Source organism: Microcaecilia unicolor, chromosome 4 (genome assembly GCF_901765095.1).
Source record: "Microcaecilia unicolor chromosome 4, aMicUni1.1, whole genome shotgun sequence".
Taxonomy (NCBI): domain Eukaryota; kingdom Metazoa; phylum Chordata; class Amphibia; order Gymnophiona; family Siphonopidae; genus Microcaecilia; species Microcaecilia unicolor.
Window position 1 is genome coordinate 224,209,453 of NC_044034.1, and position 22,601 is coordinate 224,232,053.

Genomic DNA, 22,601 nt, shown 5'->3' on the forward strand with positions numbered 1-22,601 from the left:
AATTTTTGAGACTTAAGTACAGGTCCGTGTAAATTGGAGTTTTTTCTGCCCTATGATAGAACTGTTGCGTGAGTTATACTATAAAAAACCTTGCATAACCTCGCACTAAACCGCTGGTATTTCACCAAAGGTTTCTGAGGGCTTTTTCTCCTTTTTACCCATTAAACATCGCACCAACACATGAATATTGGCTGGAATTTTTTGCTATTTTTGTATTTGGTTATAATATACCTCTGCAATCCACAAAACAAAAGGAGCAAGTTCCCACATGCCATCTTTTTCTTTTGATCTAGGCACAGAAAAAAAAGATTTAAAATGCTCCCAGGTTTCAACCTAATTCATGTTTAATACGGGGTATAAATGTCATAAATAAATAAATAGAAACACTGAATGTTGAGCACCTCATAAAATGATGTCGGTTTTAGTGGCCCTTTACCAGATGAAAAAAATCTCTGTACGAATATAACACGTACTAGGGTGTCCCTATAACTAGCCCCTCCAAATTACTACTCTACCTATAAAAAGTTATTCCGTTATTATACTTCCTCTGTGTACATCCGTATGCTGCACAAGCCAGCATGTTTGAAAATATAAGTGAGATTAAATACAAATGCCACCAACAATAAAGAGTGACAACGTGGATGCAGCAGCTCATATGTTTGCTTGCTTTGTTTTGTATGGCGATGATGGCTGCATGGGGAAGGGGAAACTGAGACTCACCTAATTGGTTTTAATGGTTTGACCTCACTTGGTCTCCTGTCTATTAAACCTCCTTGGGAATGTGGGCTGTGTCTCCTCAGTTACTGCTTCCACCCTCCCTTTTAAGCCCATTGATCAGACATTCCATAGCCAGCTAATAAGCTACAAAGAAGATAACTAGTAGCATTGGTCAGACATTCCTTAGCCAGCCAGTAGGCAGCAGGGGAAGGTAGGATGGAAGGTTATGTCTCCTAAGATACTGATCTTGCCTCCTCTTGCAGCTTTATTGGCTGGCTAAGGAATATCTGACCAATAGTCTAATAAGCAGGGAGCAAGAGCTGCAGTGTCGTCAGATTTAATTTTATTTTTGACATATCCCACATTATCCTGAAAACAGGCTTGAGTTCAATGTGGCTTACAATTCAGATAATGCAGAGTTTAATTTCAACAAAGTAGTAGATGAAGTGGCTGAGAGTAACAGATTAGCAAATAAACTACAAATAGGCACTGGGAAAGGAATGGAGAAGGAAAGAGTAGACCCTGGCACTGAGACAAAGCAACGGCCAAAGCCAGAAGGATGCTTGGGTGCATAAAGAGAGGCATGACCAGCAGGAAAAAGGAGGTGATAGTGCCACTGCATTAGTCTCTGGTGAGGCCCCATTTGGAGTACTGCGTGCAGTTCTGGAGATCACACCTAAGGAAAGATATAAACAGGATGGAGTCGGTCCAGAGGGCGGCTACGAAATTAGTAAGTGGTCTTGAATGCAAAAATTATAGGGGCAGGCTTATGAACCTCAACATGTATATGCTGGAAGAGAGGAGACATGATAGAAACGTTTAAATATTATCATCATTAAACATCCCAAACCACTCTCTCCCTATCTCGGATAGCCTAAAACTGCTTGGCATCATAATTGGCCGCAATTTGACACTGGAAAGTCAAGTAAATTCCACGACAAAGAAAATGTTTCATTCAATGTGGAAACTCAAACGTATAAAACATTTCTTCCCACGAGACGTATTTTCCAAACTAATACAATTATTGGTATTAAGCCATTTAGATTACTGCACTGGAATTTATGCAGGTTGTAAAGAACAACTAACAAAGAAACTTCAGACTGCACAAAATACAGCAACCAGACTGATATTCGGAAAACCAAAATTTGAAAATGCCAAACCCCTTCGCAAAAAACTGCATTGGCGCCCCACTAAGGAAAGTATTGCCTTCAAGGTTTGTACTCTTGTCCACAGGATTATTTATGGTGAAGTTCCTGGATACATATTGGATCTCATAAAGCTACCACCCAGAAGCAGTACCAGCCTATCCCGAACGTATTTAAATCTGCATTATCCAGACTGCAATGGACTTAAATACAAATCAACTTATTCATCTAGTTTTTCTTACATATGTACTCAACTGTGGAACGCGTTGCCCAAAACCGTGAGATCTATCCATAACCATCTTAACTTCAGGAAACTACTGAAAACCAACCTGTTTAAGAAGGCCTACCCCCCTGACTCAAATTAACTTTATTCTTCCTGCTACACAGCTAAATATGGACCATATTAGTCTTTTATCACCATCCCCTCTCTATTTCTTTGTTGCTTATACTTATGTTTCTTATATGTTATTACTATACTATGTATTTGTATTATTAAACCGGAGTCTACCTCTTCAGTATTGTGTAAGCCACATTGAGCCTGCAACTAAGTGGGAAAATGTGGGATATAAATGTGTATTAAATAAATAAATAAAATATCTCAAGGGCATTTATGTACAGGAAGAGAGCCTTTTTCAAATGATGGAGAGCTCTGGAATGAGGGGCATATGACAAAGTTAAGAGGGAATAGGCTTAGAAGTAACCTAAGGAAGTATTATTTCACAGAAAGGGTGGTGGAGGTGTGGAATGGCCTCCCGGTGGAGGCGGTGGAGTCTGGGACTGTTCCAGAATTTAAAAAGCAAGTATGTGGGATCACTTAGGAACAGGTAGGATTGGGGGTTACAGAGGATGGGCAGACTGGATGGATCCATATGGCCTTTATCTGCCGTCATGTTTCTATGTTTCTTTCTATGAGACCTGGAAGACATGGGTTGTAAGGGGAAGAGAGGCTGAGGGAAGAGATATGGAATGTAAAAGGGAGAATAGATCTGAAGTGAATGCAAGTGGTGGGGGGAGCATGGGCTGTGATATAAAGATAAGTGGATGAGGGAAGAGCTGAAGAAAGAGAAACAGCTGAGGATAGGGAGAGGAACTGTGTGGGATTCAAAGAGGAGGATGCAGATAGGCTGAGAAGAGAGTTCTGAAAAGAGAGAGGGTTAGGGTGGAGGGAAGAAGCATTAAGGGGTGTAGAGAGGGATGAAGCAGCAGGAGAGGTGAGACTAGGAAGAGAAAATCAAGAACAAACAAAGAAAAGATAATTTTCAGATTTTTGTGCTCATGGTTTGAATCTATCAGCTGCTTCCCACAACGGAGCGAGCCCAAGAATCACTGGGTGGAAATGTATAATTTTGCTAATTGAGCTGAATCAGTTTTAGGTAGCTGCTGGTATCTGTTCTTATGTTCCAACCTTGCAGTCACTGGAGTAATAAGGTATTTCATTAGAAGGATGGGAAAAGGAGAGGAGATTGTGGAAGCATGGAATACCATGAATTGAAAATCTCCCTTTTAAAACTTACTTTCTCTTGGCATTTCTGATATTGAGAGTGGTTATGGTCAGGGATTAAACTGAGAGGGAATGGAGAGTAGCACTTTTCCCATTCCTCATAAAAATTAAAAATATTATTCCCTCATTATATCCCACAGGAGGTAGAAATGGTGGGGGCACTGGGCTGTATGAGCCTAAAGAAGTGGCACAGCAGCAGCAGGAAGAGGTGGCAGGAGTGGGGGGAGAAGGGACGTGTAGAGGCGTATTTTCAAAGCACTTAGACTTACGAAGTTACTTGGAGGGGCATTTTCGAAAGGGACGTCCAAGTTGCGATTTGGACGTCCTTGCAAAACATCTAAATCCAGGGGCGGAGAAACCCATATTTTTGAAATAAGATGGACGTCCATCTTTCGTTTTGAAAATACCGTCAGGGATGTCCAAATCCTTAAATTTTGCCATCCCTAGATTTGGAGGTCCATAGACGTGGACGTTTCTGATTTTCGGCAATTTTCGAAACCATAGACGTCCATGTCAAAAACGACCAAATGCAAGCCATTTGGTCGTGGGAGGAGCCAGAATTTGTAGTGCACTGGTCCCCCTGACGTGCCAGGACACCAACCGGGCACCCTAGGGGGCACTGCAGTGGACTTCATAAATTGCTCCCAGGAACAGAGCTCCCTTACCTTGTGTGCTGAGTCCCCCAAAACCCACTACCCACAACTGTACACCACTGCCATAGCCCTAAGGGGTGAAGGGGGGCACCTAAATGTGGGTACAGTGGGTTTGTGGTGGGTTTTGGAGGGCTTGCTGTTTTCTCCACAAATGTAACAGGTGGGGGGGGGGGTGGGGCTGGGTCTGCCTGTCTGAAGTGCACTGCACCCACTAAAACTGCTCCAGTGACCTGCATACTGCTGTCATGGACCTGAGTATGACATCTGAGGCTGACATAGAGGCTGGCACAAAATATTTTTAAAGATGATTTTTGAGGGTGGGAGGGGGTTGGTGACCACTGGGGGAATAAAGGGAGGTCATCCCCGATTCCTTCTGGTGGTCATTTGGTCATTTTGGGCACCTTTTTGTGCCTTAGTCGTAAGAAAAACAGGTCCTGGTGAAAACGTCCAAGTGTTCATCAGGGACGGCCTTGTTTGTTTCAATTATGGGTCAAGGACGTCCAAGTGTTAGGCACGCCCAAGTCCCACGTCCGACACACCCCCTTGAACTTTGGCCGTCCTTTCGACGGAGTGCAGTTGGGGACGTCCTAAGTACGGTTTCGATTATACCGATTTGGATGTCCCTGGGAGAAGGTCGTCCATCTTCTGATTTATGTCAAAAGATGGACATCGCTTTTTCAGCAGACGGAGAGATCCTCGCTCGGCAGGGTTGGATGCTCTGGCTCAACCCTGGCCCTCGGGCCTCCTGTATGTGTTCCCTCCTTGGCCCTCGATAGGGCGAGTCCTCCTGCGGATTCGGCTACACCGAGAATTAGTGATTCTCATCACTCCAGATTGGCCAAGGCGTCTGCGGTATGCAGATCTCTGCCGGATGCTGGTGGGAGGCTCCACTTCCTTTACCTTGGGTTCCGAATCTGTTGGTTCAAGGCCCGGTGACTATGGAGGATCCCTGCCGATTTGGTCTTAACGGCCTGGCTCTTGAGAGGGCACAATTGAGAGATAAGGGCTACTCTAACAAGGTCATCTCCACTCTCTTGCAGGCCCGCAAGTGGTCTACTTCCGCAGCCTATACTCGGATATGGCGTAAGTTTGAGGAGTGGTGCGTTCCGAAAGAGGTCACTCCCGCGCGGGCTACGGTCTTGCTGGTCCTGGACTTTTTGCAGGATGGCTTACAAAAAGGCCTGGCATACATTCCCCTTCAGGTGCAAGTGGCAACGTTGGCATGCTACCGAGGGAAGGTCTCTGGCTTGTCCCTTGCCGCTCATCCAAACATTGGCCGATTTCTTACAGAGGCGCTTCGGCTCCGCCCTCCTGTGCCGTTGCCTTGTCCGGCCTGGATCCTGTGGCTGGTGTTGAAGGCTCTCCAGCATTCGCCTTTCTAGCCGCTCAAGTGAGCTTCAGAGAAGGATGTGACTCTCAAGACAGTCTTTTTGGTGGCCATTACTTCGGCTAGACGCGTATCTGAGCTTCAGGCGCTTTCCTGTCGGGACCCTTTTCTGCAGTTCTCAGAGTCCAGGGTGACAGTACGTGCAGTGCCTTCCTTCCTGCCTAAGGTGGTTTCAGCGTTTCACCCGAACCAGCCCATGTTTCTACCTTCCTTTTCTAGGGAGGACTGTCCGGATTCCTTTGGGCAATTACATCTTTTAGATGTATGCAGGGCTCTGTTGCAGTATCTACAGATGTCAAATTACTTCAGGACTAATGATCATCTTTTTGTCTTGTTGTCAGGTCCTCGACGTGGGGCCAGGCGTCTAAGGCCACTATAGCCCGTTGGCTCAGATAAGTCATCTTTTCTGCGTATCTGCTTTCAGGGCGGGCACCCCCTGAAGCGTTTAAAGCGCACTCCACGAGAGCGAATTCCTCCTCGTGGGCTGAAACAGGTGTCCTTTCTCTTCAAGAGATCTGTCGTGCAGCTACTTGGGCTTCTCAGCTCTCGTTTGTACGGCATTACAGGCTGGATGTGGCAGCGAAGCAGGATGCGCATTTTGGAGCGCAGGTACTGGCTCGCGGAGTTGCCAATTCTCACCCTACGTAGGGAGTGCTTTTGTACATCCCATCAGTTAATGGATTCATCTGCTGTTGATGACAAGGAAGGGAAAATTAGGTTCTTACCTTGGTAATTTTCTTTCCTTTAATCACAACAGATGAATCCATGATCCATCCCTGTCGGACTTAGTGTTTTTGTTCAGTTCTTTCATGCTGATATTGAGGCATATTTTCAAAGCACTTTGGGAGGCTAAGTTCCATAGGTTTCTATGGAACTTTGGGAGGCTAAGTGCTTTGAAAATATGCCTCATTGTATCTCATCAGGAGGAGTTGATGAACAGTTCTTAAAGTTTCTACATACTGTTCTATTGCAGGAGGTTGAGTTCGTCCCTCCGTTGTGTGATTATTGCTCCGGTTCTGGGGCATTTGTTCGCTGTGAGGAAAGTTTATGTGATGTTACCTTTCTTATTCACTCTGCTTTGGAAATTTCAAATACTGAAGGCAGATGGGGCTAGCCGTCCAAGGGTCAATGTGGTTGTTCAGTGTTCTCTATCTCCACCTGCTGGTAGGTGGATACAACCCATCAGTTAATGGATTCATCTGCTGTGACTAAAGGAAATAAAATTACCAAGGTAAGAACCTAATTTTCCCATATATTTTTTGAGATGCGGTGACCAGAGATACAGCTGAATGAAAGCAGGGACACAAAGACAAATGAAATTCAAAAAGTAACAGACACAAAAGAGACACATTCCATAGATTATTCAAATCTAAAAGCAATTCCTCTGACCATATCCTGTGATTAACTATAGTTCTTGAAAAAGCATGTCTACAAGTCACAAAGCAAGGGCACTGAGAGACCTTTATGTATGTAACAGAAGCAAGATAAAAATGCAGTCTCATCTTCAGTGCATCTGGTCTTTCAGACAGTAGAGAGAGCTTTCCTCATACAAGGACCAATTTGTGGAATCTAAATTCTGCAAAAGAAATCCAATCTACAAGAGGTCAGTGAAACTGGTTATTTATTTTAGAATTACAAAAGGTATTCTTGTTAACAAGGGAGGAGACTAGCTGAGTCATTTCTCAGCTAGTAAGATTCCCCAAAATTAGTTCGAAGGTTACATTTATAGTTCTGAAACTACAGATGATGTAGTGAATCAGTTCTTTTCATGGATAGCAAAATACAAAGAGCAGAGGTCTTTGAGTGAGACAGGATACAGATGGTTTTCAATGCAGAAAAACAAGACCCATACATATTATTTTTCCAACTATTGATAGAATACTAACATTTTGCTATTTAACCTAAACATGCTGTTTTTTTTTCACTTATGAAATTTGAGGAGAAGAACAATTATCAGTAGAATTGCTATCTAAAGATAAGCACCTTGTAATTTAGAATTGTTCTCCTTCCTCAATCCTGGAGCCTCTCAAAACTAAAGAAAACAACATTGTTCTCACTAATCAAGCCTCTTCTGAGATCAGAGGGAATAGCAGAAATGTGCATGTTTCTTCACAGTTCACTATCTAGCTTATTTTTGAAAGGGTAGGACGCCCATCTTTCGACACAAATCGAGAGGTGGGTGCCTTCTCCCGAGGTCACCCAAATCGGCATAATTGAAGGCCGATTTTTTTTTCGTCCTCAACTGCTTTCCGTTGCGGGGACGACCAAAGTTCATGGGGGCGTGTCGGCAGTGTACCAAAGGCAAGACGGGGGCGTGGTTAAGAGATGGGCGTCCTCAGCCGATAATGGAAAAAAGAAGGGCGCCCCTCACAAGCATTTGGTCAACTTTACTTGGTTCCTTATTTTCACGACCAAGCCTCGAAAAGGTGCCCGAACTGTCCAGATGACCACCGGAGGGAATCGGGGATGACCTCCCCTTACTCCCCCAGTGGTCACCAACCCCCTCCCACCCTAAAAAAAAATTTAACATTTTTTTCCAGCCTCTATGCCAGCCTCAAATGTCATACCCAGCTCCATGACAGCAGTATGCAGGTCCCTGGAGCAGTTTTAGTGGGTGCAGTGCACTTCAGGCAGACGGACCCAGGCCCATCCCCCCCCCCCCACACCTGTTACACTTGTGGTGATAAATGTGAGCCCTCCAAAACCCACTCGAAACCCACTGTACCCACATGTAGGTTACCCCCTTCATCCCTAAGGGCTATGGTACTGGTGTACAGTTGTGGGTTTTGGGGGGGGGGCGTTGGGGGGATCAGCACCCAAGGTAAGGGAGCTATGCACCTGGGAGCAATTTGTGAAGTCCACTGCAGTGCCCCCTAGCGTGCCCGGTTGGTGTCCTGGCATGTGAGGGGGACCAGTGCACTACGAATGCTGGCTCCTCCCATGACATAATGGCTTGGATTTGGTCGTTTCTGAGATGGACGTCCTCGGTTTTCATTATCGCTGAAAACCGGGGACGAACATCTCTAAGGTCGACCTAAATGTTTACATTTGGGCGTTCCCGACCGTATTAACGAAATGAAAGATGGACATCCATCTTGTTTCGATAATACGGGTTTGCCCCTTCGCCGGAACGTCCTTAGAGATGGACGCCCTTAGAGATGGTTATCCCCGTTCGATTATGCCCCTCCACGAGGCCATTTTTTATTACAATTTTTAAGACATAAATTTTACCCCTAAGTTTTCCAAATTGACAATTGCTTTCACCTGTCATTGTTCATAAGCCTGATAGTCTCTTTTTGCTTTCCAGAGACTATCAGGCTTATTTTTGAAAGAGAAGGGCGCCCATCTTTCGACACAAATCGGAAGATGGGTGTCCTTCTCCCAGGGTCGGCCAAATTGCATAATCGAAAGCCGATTTTAGGCGTCCTCAACTGCTTTCCGTCGCGGGGACGACCAAAGTTCACGGGGTCGTGTTGGAAGCATAACGAAGGCGGAACTGGGGTGTGCTTAACACATGGGTGTCCTCGGCTGATAATGGAAAAAAGAAGGGCGTCCCTGACGAGCACTTGGCTGACTTTACTTGGTCCATTTTTTCTTGCGACCAAGCCTCAAAAAGGTGCCCGAACTGACCAGATGACCACCGGAGGGAATCGGGGATGACCTCTTCTTACTCCCCCAGTGGTCACTAACCCCCTCCCACCCTAAAAAAAAAACTTTAAAAATATTTTTTGCCAGCCTCAAATGTCATACCCAGCTCCCTGACAGCAGTATGCAGGTCCCTGGAGCAGTTTTAGTGGGTGCAGTGCACTTCAGGCAGACGGACCCAGGCCCATCCCCCCATACCTGTTACGCGTCTGGTGGTAAATGTGAACCCTTCAAAACCCACCAGAAACCCATTGTACCCACATGTAGGTGACCCCCTTCACACGTAAGGGCTATGGTAGTTTTGTACAGTTGTGGGTAGTGGGTTTTGGAGTGATCAACACCCAAGGTAAGGGAGCTATGCACCTGGGAGCAATTTGTGAAGTCCACTACAGTGCCCCCTAGGGTGCCCGGTTGGTGTCTTGACATGTGAGGGGGACCAGTGCACTACGAATGCTGGCTCCTCCCACGACCAAATGGCTTGGATTTGGTCGTTTCTGAGACAGGCGTCCTCGGTATCCATTATTGCTGAAAACCGAGGACAACTATCTCTAAGGTCGACCTAAATGTTGAAATTTGGGCGTCCCCGACCGTATTATCGAAACGAAAGATGGACGCCCATCTTTCATTTCGATAATATGGGTTTCCCTGCCCTTTTGCGAGGATGTCCTCAGGAAAACTTGGGCGCCCCGTTCAATTATGCCCCTTCAAGTTGCCAAAGAAAGGATTTCATCCTTGTCTGAATTAAAAGGCAGAAAATATCAGCAGAAGTACTAAGACACCTACTTGGGAGTCCACTCAAGCAATAAGAATGATACCACAATCACTGTATGCGTGACTATCAGTCACTCTAACTCAGTGATAGGTGGTTAATTCCACTAATTTGTAACATTGAAAAGAGGAGGACATCATTTGGTCACTAAACCACCTGCAATTTGTGGCCATAAATGTGAAAAAAAATTGCAATTTTTTTTCTTCTTCAAAAGTTAATAAAAAATGAAAACTTAACTTATAGCTGACAGTCTCCTACAGCAATGTCAGTGATGCTGGGTGCCTTAAGGAGTACTTGGAACTGATGACTCTAAATGGATCTTTGATTCAAACTTTCAGTTGACCAAGAAAATTCAATATGCACCAATCCGGTCCCTGTTTCAAAACCACCTGCATCAGAGGGAATTGTTTTTCCACTTCAAATTGATGAGGCAGATTCAGTCAGTTCAGCCAAAGCGTTTTTTGATGTGGATGACAAAACATTCCATGCAGTCTTCTGAAAGAGAGGCAGAGCAGAGAACCTGCAAATAGGTGGGAAAATGTGGGGTACAAATGCAACAAATAAATAAATATCTGTTTTGCCTGGGTCCTAACCATAATGAGGCAGGCTGTAAACACTGTGTTCAAATATTGCTGCGAGCACAGAGGAATTGTCTTAATTGCAAGCTTAGCAGCTCCTAGAAAAATAATACAAGAAAAACTTACATCTTCACAAACCATTCTATAAACTATGTAAATGTGCACTTGACACCTAATAGTAGGAATACAGCAGAAAGAGATCTTCTGCAAACCGCAAGCAACACCAAGACTGCAGAGGTGGCCAAAAGGAAGGCAGACAACCTAGAGATTGACATCACCAAGGTCTTTATTGCAAAAATGACACAACTCAGCCAGGTTTCAGCAAAAAGCCTGCGTCAGAGATTTATAAACATAAATACAAACAAGCAGTGTATATACTGGTTGCTAAAGGGCCTGATATTCAGCCAGCGACGGTGAGTGCTTTGCTTACTGCTAACAGAGTTATTCCCAGATATTCAAAGCCAGGCCGTGTCTGGGCTTTGATTTTGAATATCCAGGTATTTTCTAACACATATTCAGCACTTAAGGGGCCATGAGTTAGTGCATAAAAATAGGACATGCTGACTCCGCCCCAGGAACACCCCCAATATAGCTGGCTTTGAGGGGAAGAGGGGTTGGTGGTTGAGAGGCTAGGATAGGGGAGGGCAGACCTATACGGGGTCTGTGCCAGAGCCGGTGATGGGAGGCGGGACTGGTGGTTGGGAGGCGGGAAATACTGCTGGACAGACTTATACGATCTGTGCCCTGAAAAAGACAGGTACAAATCAAGGTAAGGTATACACATGAGTTTATCGTGGGCAGACTAGATGGACCGTGCAGGTCTTTTTCTGCTGTCATCTACTATGTTACTCACTAACCACAAATTTTAGCGGCACTTAGCTGGTTAAGTGCCACTGAAAATTAGTGACTAGCCCTAACCAAGCAATTTAAATGGTCAGCAGCTGGCTAAATCGCTTTGAATATTGGCTGGATAATGTCTGTTTTCAAAATAAATTCTCTCCTGAATTGTTCTGGAAACTGGACAGCAAATATACTGTTGTGCAGCTTGTTTTCCACATGCCTTTTGGGAATTTGTGTGGTAAAAATATTTCTTATTGTTTCATTGTGTTAAGTTTTTATGGATTGCATTTTGCGCTATCGCCATCGTTTTAATTTTAATTTATATTTCTGTCTGTGACTATGATATAAATGTCTTTTGAATTATGCTAACTGACTGGCCACCTCTGCTGTCTTGATGTTGCCTAATAGTAGATGCCCAGTTATAGAATGAGGAGTTAATAAAAAGCCACAAATGGTGAAATGACTTGTCCCAGGTCATGAGGAGTGTGTGAGATTTGAACCCTGACTTCCACAGTTCTTAGCCTGCTACTTTGAGCACTTAGGGCTTCAGAATTGAGGAACCAAAGCATGTAAGTATGACCAGACAGTTGAGGAAGTACTAGAAGAGAATTGTACTAGTATTTAGTTTCTGCTTTGCAGTGTCAGTAGGAAGTGGTTATATGTTGTCTCATATTCTTGCTAGTGGGCTTCTATTCTGTATAATTTTTATAAGTTTATATGTATATATTGCACTGTCTTGATTCTTTTTTTTTTCTTTCTCTCTGTAGAACAGTCCCCTTTACTACTGACTGTTTTCATTGTAATAGAACAGTCCTCCTGTCTTCCAAATGTCTGTATAACACCTTGAAGTCATGTACACAGAAACCCTCTGTACCAGTGAGTCCTTTATGGGCTATCAGCATGTTGATTATTTAGGGGGATTACTCTCTTCAGGACTGTGCTTGGTAATTTAAGGTATATTAAGTGCAAAATGCAAAATATGCGATTGCTGATAATTCAATATTCTTTTTATTTTATTAGCCAGCTTCTGTAAACTACTTGAAGCATCTAAGTCAAAAATCTGAACACGTGTACAATGCAGAAGCACTGGTAGACAGTCACTGGGATGATGTCTTTGCTGAACTGAGAATCTGGAGGGAGAAACAGCACCAGTAAGGGACTTGGTTACACTAACACAGTTCTTATTCTTCTGTGTGCCTCATTTAAAGGCCTAATGGTCAGAAAAAAAGGCTGTGGGGATACTTTCTTGGAACAAATAAAATCTTTTCTGACTGGCTTTTGAGAGCTCTTCTTTCATCAGATCAGATTGAAATGATCAGGTTAATATAAAAGCCGATGCCTACATACACAAGTAAATCACAGATTACGTTACAGTGGTGGGGTAAAGTAAAAGCATATAAGAGGCGGCATTAACTTGCTAGTTGTACTTGATCTAATGAAAGAAGTGTAGCTCTTTAATGCAAATCAGGAATATATTAAGTTAGTGAAATACACATTTTCTGTCTACCTGTTGCCTAGTGCACTAGCAAATTTCAGCAGAAATCCGCCTGGGCGGAGAACTCTGAGATCCCACGAAGAGAAACAAATAAAATAAGAAATGGGAAATGGACCACGGACTCCAGAGATGACAAGGATGATCTGGATGCTTGAGAAGATTTATTGATAAAAGACCCAACACAGTACTGTGTTTCGGCCTATGGGCCTACCTCAGGGGTAAAAAAAAACAGATATACATTTAAATATAATGAGTAAACAAGTAAAAAACAAACAAACGATTGGGTGTGAATAGTAAAGAATATCAACTACTTTTAAAATAATTTCCTTAAATAAGATCTATATAGTGAAAATGATAAACGTAAGAAGAAATCTTGGGTGGTAACCCAAATGTTCAGAAAATATAAAATTCTGTGAATATTTTTAAGAAACAACAATGTATCAATGTGTATGTTAAAATCTTTAAAAGTTCTCAAAGTTACTATGAATGTATATAGATTTGAAATAAAAATGATATACATATTTGTGAACTGACCTTTTCCCAATAAATGAATTTCAGTGTCTTCAATATAAAATCTGTCCAGTCAGTAATATAATGGGTTAGTCTACAAAACATACATCATAGAAGTTCAAAAGCTAAATCATATGTAAAGTATATTGTAGTCAGTTAAGTCAGATTCTTGGAGAAAAAGGTATGTGTAGAAGAAGTTCTTATTAGAAGGTATAGTAAAAGGCATATGTTGTAGGATATATTTACATTTTGAAAGGTATATATTAGAAAGCATGTGTGACGTAATAAAGGAAGAAAATGCCCCTTACATGTTTTGATACATTAAAAATACTGAAAAAAATATGTAAAAACTTATCAGTCTTTAGTTGATTAGTGAAATACACTCAAAATACGTGGGTATATTATTTAAAATCAGACTTCTTGAGAGCAGATTCAGTGAGTCCTGCATGTCTGATGAGCAATGAGGAGCGCTGTTAAAAGGATCTTTAGGGGATACTAGGTTTGAATACTGTGTGTGTCATATCAGATATCTATAGGGGTGGAGACAATAACACCTGCACAACTGTTGTCATGGTTAAAACTATCATTAAAAAATCAGAAGATGGTATAGTTAAAAGTAATAAAAGGTTGAAATCACATAATGGGTATGCTATGTGATACGTGCCACTTCACCTCAAATGAGGTCTTTAATCTGTGCGTGATAGGGCATTTAGTGACCAACCCATGAGACCTAAAGTGAATGTACCATGGTGTACTCTAAATAAACAAATTTGTGCGACTCCCATGGCACGACTACACATGAGATCGGCTCAGTGGACCCTAGCTTCCCAGTAGTGTCAGGCTACGGGGAATCTAGAGGATGTCATCCATCTTTCCACCGAATTTTGCAATTCCCTTCACTGGTGGACCACTCGCTCCAATCTGGTCTTGGGACGCCCATTCCAAATTCCTCAGCCACAAAAGGTGCTGACAACGGATGCATCCCTTCTAGGGTGGGGGGCTCATGTCGATGGGCTTCACACTCAAGGAGTTTGGTCCTTCCAGGAAACGCATCTTCAGATCAACCTCTTGGAATTACGAGCGATCTGGAATGCACTGAAGACTTTCAAAGATCGGCTGTCCAATCAAATTATCCTAATTCAGACAGACAATCAGGTTGCCATGTATTACACGAACAAGCAGGGGGGCACCGGATCTCGCCATCTGTGTCAGGAAGCCGTCAGGATGTGGCTTTGGGCTCTTGAACATGGACGTTGTCTGCAAGATCTTCCGAGCGTGGGGCACCCCCTCGATGGATCTTTTTGCCACTCAGTACAATCACAAGGTTCCTCAATTCTGTTCCAGGCTTCAGGCCCACGACAGACTGGCGTCGGATGCCTTTCTCTTTCATTGGGGGGAGGGGGGTCTCATGTACGTGTATCCTCCCATTCCTTTAGTAGGGAAAACTCTGCTGAAACTCAAGCAAGACCGCAGAACCATGATTCTGATAGCACCCTTCTGGCCCTGCCAGATATGGTTCCCTCTTCTTCTGGACTTGTCGTCAGAAGAACTGTGGAGATTGAACTGTTTTCCGACCCTCATCACTCAGAACCAGGGGTCGCTTCTACTTCCCAACCTCCAGTCTCTGGCTCTCACGGCCTGGATGTTGAGAGCTTAGAAGTTGCTTCTTTAGGCCTCTCAGAGGGTGTCTTGAGTCTTGCTTGCTTCCAGGAAAGATTCCACGAAAAGGAGTTATGGTTTTAAATGGAGGAGGTTTGCCGTCTGGTGTGACAGCAAGGCCCTAGATCCTTTCTCTTGTCCTACACAGACCCTGCTTGAATACCTTCTACACTTATCAGAGTCTGGTCTTAAGACTAACTCAGTAAGAGTTCACCTGAGTACAATCAGTGCTTATCATCACCGTGTAGAACGTCTCTGGACAGCCTTTAGTTGTTCATCTTATGAAAGGTTTGCTTTTGTCAAAGCCCCCTGTTAAACCTCCACCAGTGTCATGGGATCTCAACGTCGTTCTCACCCAGCTGATAAAACCTCCTTTTGAGCCACTGAATTCCTGCCATCTGAAGTACTTGACCTGGAAGTTCGTTTTCTTGGTGGCTGTTACTTCAGCTCGTAGAGTCAGTGAGCTCCAAGCCCTAGTAGTTTATGCTCCCTACATTAAATTTCATCATAACAGGGTTGTTCTCCGCACTCATCCTAAGTTCCTGCCGAAGGTGGTGTCGGAGTTCCATCTGAACCAGTCAATTGTCTTGCCAACATTTTTTCCCCGACCTCATACCCGCCCTGGTGAGGACAAGTTGCATACCTTGGACTGTAAGAGAGCATTGGCCTTTTACGTGGAGTGGACGAAGCCCTGCAGACAGTCCGCCCAGTTGTTTGTTTCGTTTGATCCCAACAGGATGGGGGTTGCCATCGGAAAACACACAATCTCCAGTTGGCTAGCAGATTGCATTTCCTTCACTTATGCCCAAGCTGGTCTGACTCTTGAGGGCCATGTCACGGCTCATAATGTTAGAGCCATGGCTGCGCCAGTGGCTCACTTAAAGTCAGCTTCCATTGAAGAGATTTGCAAGGCTGCGACGTGGTCATCAGTCCACACATTCACATCTCATTACTGCCTTCAGCAAGATACCCAACGCGGCAGTCGGTGTTACAGAATCTGTTTGGGGTTTAGAATCCAACTCCACCCTCCTAGGCCCATTTCTGTTCTGTTCCAGGCTGCACTCTCACTTAGTTGTGTTTGTTTTCAGGTCAATCTCAGTTTTGTCCTTGCCGTTGCGAGGCCCAATTGACCACTGTTCATTGCTTTGAGTGAGCCTGGGTGCTAGGGATACCCCATGCGTGGTGATCTCCAGCCTGCTTGTCCTCGGAGAAAATGAAGATAGTTACCTGTAGCAGGTATTCTCCGAGGACAGCAGGCTGGACATCACCACAACCCTCCCTCCTCCCCTTAGGGAGTTGTTCTGTTCTAGTTTGCTTGTTATATAACTGAGGGAAGCGCGCGGGCGGGAAGTCATGCATGCACGGTGCGTTGTCCCCGCGCCCATCGCGCTGCTTCTAGGCCGTCGCGGACGACGACCCATGCGTGGTGATGTCCAGCCTGCTGTCCTCGGAGAATACCTGCTACAGGTAAGTATCTTCATTTTATTTCAAATCTATATACAATCATATTAACTTTGAGAATTTTTAAAGATTTTAATATACACATTGATACATTGTTGTTTCTTTAAAATATTCACAGAATTTTATATTTTCTGAACATTTGGGTTACCACCCAAGATTTCTTCTTACGTTTATCATTGTCACTATATAGATCTTATTTAAGGAAATTATTTTAAGTGTTGTCAATATTGTTTACTGTTCACACCCCATCGTTTGTTGGTTTATGTTTAAATCATTTTTATTGATGACATAACATATGCAGTAGCTTTTATACATTACAACAAATTAAACTTGTAGCCATCTTCTATTTTAATTAACCCTCAACCTACTACCCTTCCCTCTTAACCTCCCCATACTCTCCCCTCTCCCCTTTCTAATCTTCCCTCCCCTAATCTGCTTTAACACATTCAATCAAACATCACTGAAAAAATTATACACTACATGTTCAATAGCTGGCTTCTTGTTCCAGAAGGAAATGTCTTTAGGAATGGGCCCCACCTGTCTTGAAATTGTACAAATTCTTGTTGTGAACGTTACTGGAACAGTAACCTCTCCATCCGTAGAAGAGATACCATCTGTATTCTCCATGTCTGGATTGATGGCCCCGTTGCTGCGAGCCAGTCCAAAAGGATGGTTTTCTTTGCTATGATAATTGCTCATTTCACAAAGTCAGAGTAACCCTTTGGGTTTGAAGTACTTAGATCTGGCTTACCAAACAATAATAGAGGGGAGTAACTCCATCTCGTCTCCCACATGTTGGATATTTGGTTGAGGAGACATGTCCAGAACTTTATATCTCTTGGACAGGACCAAAACATGTGTCCCAACATCACTCCATTCCCCCCACACCTCGGGCATGCTCCATCAGAAGAAACCCCCATATAGAATGCCCGAAGGGGTGGGATATGGAGTCGTAAAGCGAATCGATATTGTAGCTCCCAGTGTGATGACCATGGGGTCACTTGCTGCAAAGCTAATACATGTTCTTTAAACAAACTGGCAGGCAACTCAATTGATAGATCTCTCCCCCAATCTCTGGCATACTTCGCATAATCCAGCTCAGGCTTGGTATCTTTAATATGCCTATGATGGAACAGCAAAGGTACCTTTTGTTGCGAATTAAGGGAGAAGGCCGAGGCCAGTTCCTCCTGCACATCCTCTGTGAGTGCCTCCCACGGTAAGCTTGACAGATAGTGACTTAGTTGCCAATAATGGAAGTAGTCTTTTGGCATCAAAAGTTGTAATCCTTGTAGGTCTGCAAAGGGTTTGAGTTTTCCTTCTTCAGTAATTATCTGTTGTAAATATGTTACTCCCCGGTCCTTCCATCTGACAAATATTCTGTAAAGAAACCCCGGTGGAAAGGCTGGGTTCCCATATAGTGTCAGAAAAGGAGTCACTCTATAGGAGCAATGGTGAAGTTTGCATATCCATTTCCAAGTCTTTTGGGCCGGTGGCAGGATATTAGAAATTACCAAAACAGGTAAGACTTTGCAATCCAGCCCATGTATTAAACTACTAAAGTGGTAAGGATCAAATAAGTTAAGTTCTATTTTAGTTGCAGAAAAATCTGAGGTTTCACGGAACCAGTCATTAATGTGTCGCATGGTACAGTCTATTGATAGAGATCGAACAATCAGCAAGCCCAATCCTCCATATTCTCTTGGGATGTACATCATGTCCAAAGGCAACCTCGGTCTCTTCCCTTGTCATAAGAACCTCTGTAATATTGTATTCAACTTTTTCTCATCTTTATTAGTAAGATACAGTGGTAGGATTTGAAATACATAATCAACATGTTATACAGAGCAATACGCCCCAGAAGTGAGATGGGAAGTGCCTGCCACTGTATCAATTTTGTTGCAGTCTCTACTAACAGTTTTTGAATATTAAGTTCATAGAGTCTAGACAAATCCTGTGGAATTTGTACTCCTAAATATTTGATCACCACCCCGAATCTCAATTTAAAGAATTCCTCAGTCCCTGGGACCTCTAATTCAGAGTGAATATGCATTATGTGTGATTTTTCTAGATTGACCCTAAATCCTGATATACCACCGAACTGGGATATTCTGTGCAACAGAGTTTGCAGAGAAGAGTCAGGGCATGTTGTCACAATCAATAAGTCATCAGCAAAAGCCATTGTTTTAACCCTTTCGCCCCCCCACTTCCACCCCCACTATTCTTTCCTCCTTTTTTAGACTTTTTAATAGCGGTTCTATTGATAACAGAAACAATGCCGGTGAAAGGGGACATCCCTGTCGGGTTCCCCGCGATATGGGGAACTGTTTGGTTCTTATTCCATTAACCAGCACAGCGGCTGTGGGGCTCGAGTACAATGCCCTCACCTGGTATGCCCAGCCTTAGATTCCAATATAACATAACACTTCAAACATATATTCCCAACCCACTCTGTCGAATGCTTTCTCAGCATCTAAGCTGATCGGCATTGCAGCAGTTTCGGAATGTTGGCATTGGGCCATTGCCAGCAATAAACACCGTACATTCACCACAGAGTGGCGATTGCATACAAACCATACCTGCTCTGGCCCAACTAGCTGGGGTATATATTCATGAAGCCTATTGGAGATCAATTTGGCCAAGATTTTTATATCAACGTTTATTAAAGAAATTGGTCTGTACGAGTCAGCCTATATTTCTGGTCTCCCAGGTTTTAAGAGTAAGGTAATTAAGGCTTTGTTTGCATGGGCAGGGAATTCCTGGAGTTCCACCACCTCCTTGTAATAATCCTGCAGTGCTCTTATTGCCGAAGGGCCCAACAAGTTATAAAACTCACTTGTGTATCCGTCAGGCCCGGGAGCTGAGTGGGTGAGTAAGGATTTAATAATTTCTTGCAACTCCTTCCCTGAAATTGGTTTATTCAATTTCCCCAATTCTTCCTCGGATAGTTGGGTCATACCAGCTGTGCGCAAGTATTCCTGCACTGTGGTCAAGAAAGGTACCTGTTGTGATTGATACATAGTGCTGAAGAATTTGTGGAAGACCTGCACCACCAGTTCACTCTTATTTTGGATAACACCCTCTTGGTCCCTTACTGCCGCAATCACTCTGTTCCCGCCCCAGGTTTTAACTATACGTGCCAGCAATGCCCCTGTTTTATTGCCATATCTTTGCAATTTATATTTCCTAAAAACTAGTGCTCTAGAAGCTCTCTCATAGAGTAGGGTATTTAATGCTATTTGCGCTACTTGCATTTGCTCCTTAAAATAGTTGTTGGGGGAATGAATGAATCTACGCTTTGCCTTTTGAAATCTTTTCTCCAAATTAATGATAGCCCCTGAAATTCTATGGTCCCGTTTAGCCGTGAAAGCAGTTACTGCTCCATGTATCACTGCTTTTGCGGCCTGCCAGAATATAGAAGGTTGATTCTTATAATCTATATTAAATTCTTCATATTCTGCCCATCTTTCCTGAATATATTGTTTAAATTCTTTATTCAAAGCTAGGTAGGACAGGAAACGCCATCCCGTCCTATCCTGGCAGGTGTCGAGGGATTTCAGGTCTATCCAAACCATCGCATGATCTGTTATTTCCTCTGGTCCAATCTCCGCTACCCTCACTTGTGTGAACAATCTCCTGTCCACTAGTATATAATCTATATGCGAGAATGTGCCATGTGCTCGTGATAGATGTGTAAAATCCCGTTTCTCCGGGTCTAGTGTCCGCCATGCATCTACTGTGGTAAGTGATTGCATAAACTGTAAAAGAGCTCTCGATCTTTGTCCTCCTCTATTTGCACGCCTGGGTGCCGAGCATTCTAATAAAGGGTCCGCTACCAAGTTAAAGTCACCTAGGATTAATAGTGGTAGGGATCTGTACGGAAGGCATGTTTGCACTATGTGATCATAAAATGACCTGTCATACAAATTCGGCCCATACACCGCAACCACTAAATATTCTTTGTGATGTAACCATAAATGAACTATCACATATCTCCCCTGAGAATCTCCTTCTATTAGCTGTTATTTAGCTGAAAGACCCTTTCTGACCAGGATGGCTACTCCTCTCTTCCTTCCCCCCGCCGACGCTGCATGTACCTCCCCCACCCAAGTGTGTTTCAACTTTTGGTGTTCCTCTGGGGACAGGCAGGTTTCCTGTAAGCATGCTACATCTGCTTTGTGCCTCTTCAATGCCGCTAGTATCTCGTTTGTTTATTTATTAGGGGTTTTTTTAACTTGTTTACTCATTATATTTAAAAGTATATCTGTTTTTAGGCACCTGAGTCAGGCCATAGGCCAAAACACAGTACTGTGTCGGGTCTTTGATCAATAAATCTTCTCAAGCATCCAGATCATTCTTGTTATCTCTGGAGTCTGTGGTCCATTTCCCACTTCCCTTTTTATCTGCCTAGTGGACTTGCACTTCAATTGGATTACTTTAAAATGTAAATTTAAACACCATTTGTATGTGGAACACACCAACTCCTCAAAAGTAGGCTAGTGCTGTATTTCCATTTGGGACTATATGTAGATACAAGTATAATCATGTCGCCATTTCGCAGATAAAAGCATGCACTTTGGGGTAATTTTGTAATGGATTTTCTTTGATGACAAGCAGGCTGTCATATTCTCACAGATGTGTGATGTCATCTGAGCGGAGCCCGGTGCGTATGCTGACTAGCAAGATCAAGAACTTTCTAGCAGCATCCCACCGCACAGGTTTCTGCAGAGCAGGGAGGATATGTCATAGTGTTCTCCTCACACTGATTTCTAATAGTGCCTTCCAGTGTGGGTTTTTTCAGTCCATTTGGATAATATTTCTTTTCTCTGTTTTTCTTCAGTTTTCCTTTAATTTCTTTTAGTTTGTTCTTTTTTTTTGGTTTGGCCCTTAAAGTTTCCTTTATTTTTTGCGTATTGCTAGGCCCTTTTTTAGGCCAGAGCCCTGACTTCAGTTTGAACACTGCTCCTTTTTCCGGTTCAAAATTCAGTTTAATTTGGTCCAAGATGGCCGCCGCAGGGTATGGACGTGTTTCAGCCCGTCTCTATACTGCGATAAAATAATGCCTAAACAAAGAGGCCGGGCCGCTGCCGCTACCCCCCAGCGTTGCCCAGAATCTATATTACCCTTTTTACAACGGGCCATGGAAATATCGATGTCGGAAGGCGGCCTGCTTGCTCCATTCGATATAAAGGAGAAGCTATGGGCTGGAAGTTTCTCTTAGCCCCGACACTCGAGCTCTGCCCCCGCAGCCTCTAGGCGCTAGCTCTCCCATCGCAGCGACTTTGAGCTCTGAGAATCCGGAAGTTCGAAGCCAGGAGGTTCAGAAGGATGTGGAGGGTGAAGAGGAGGGAATATTAATCTCTCCGGGGACATCTGAACGAACATCATTGGGGGAAGTTTTGCTGACAGAACGAGAGGAGGATAAAGTTGCAACTCAACCTGAGGTACCGACTAAACAAATCTCTTTTTCCTTCGCTAAACCGAGAGAAGTGACTTTAGATAGTTTATGGAATTTAATTGCGGACTTTGCAAAGACTATTTGTCCTCAAGTTAAAGTAATTTCAGAGGAAATAACTAATTTGAAAAGAAACTTAAGAGAAACTGAGAATGTATTGGAAACTATGGATAAACAAATGAAAAAGCAAGAAAAAGACCTACAAGTTACAATTCAGACTCAAAATATTATGCTTAAAGATCTGGTAAATTTGAGAAGAAAATCAGAAAACTTTGAAAATTACTCAAGAAGTAAAAACTTGTGCTTTTTCCCGTTCAAAAGTTAATTACACCTCAAGAAATGTTAAAAAATTATCTTAAAGAGGTCTTAGAGATTGGGGAGGAAAATATCCCCCCTTTTGAACAAGTTTATTATCTCACCACTAAAGGAGATAATAAGAGATTGCTTCAAGATAATCAACCAATAGATGTTTCTGCTCTATTAGAGACGACAGATTTGGAACAATTAACAACAGCCACTTTGGTGGCCACGGTAGCATTGCCACACGATAAAATTTGGATCTTGAGACTCTTTTTTCAAAAGAAAGATAATTTATTTGAAGGATTAAAAGTCCAAATTTTTCCTGACGTGTCGAGAGACACACAAAAAAGGCGTCAGCAATTTCTTCAATTACGACACAAACACTTCAAGTAGGAGGCACATTTTTCTTTAAGTATCCGTGTAAGTACTTGGTCGGTTACCGGTCATAGAGATTTGTCTTCTGTGACCCCTCTCAGTTGTCAACATTTA

At 43.3% G+C, this 22,601-nt stretch overlaps 1 protein-coding gene across 1 annotated transcript in view; it reads left to right on the forward strand.

The window, feature by feature from the left end:
- Nucleotides 1-22,601, forward strand: part of LRRC56 (leucine rich repeat containing 56) — a 407,692-nt gene that overhangs the window by 267,994 nt on the left and 117,097 nt on the right. Inside the window, exon 12 of the mRNA XM_030201285.1 lies at nucleotides 12,256-12,386. Coding sequence (XP_030057145.1) covers nucleotides 12,256-12,386 — 131 coding nt within the window. The remainder of the gene's footprint in view (nucleotides 1-12,255; nucleotides 12,387-22,601) is intronic.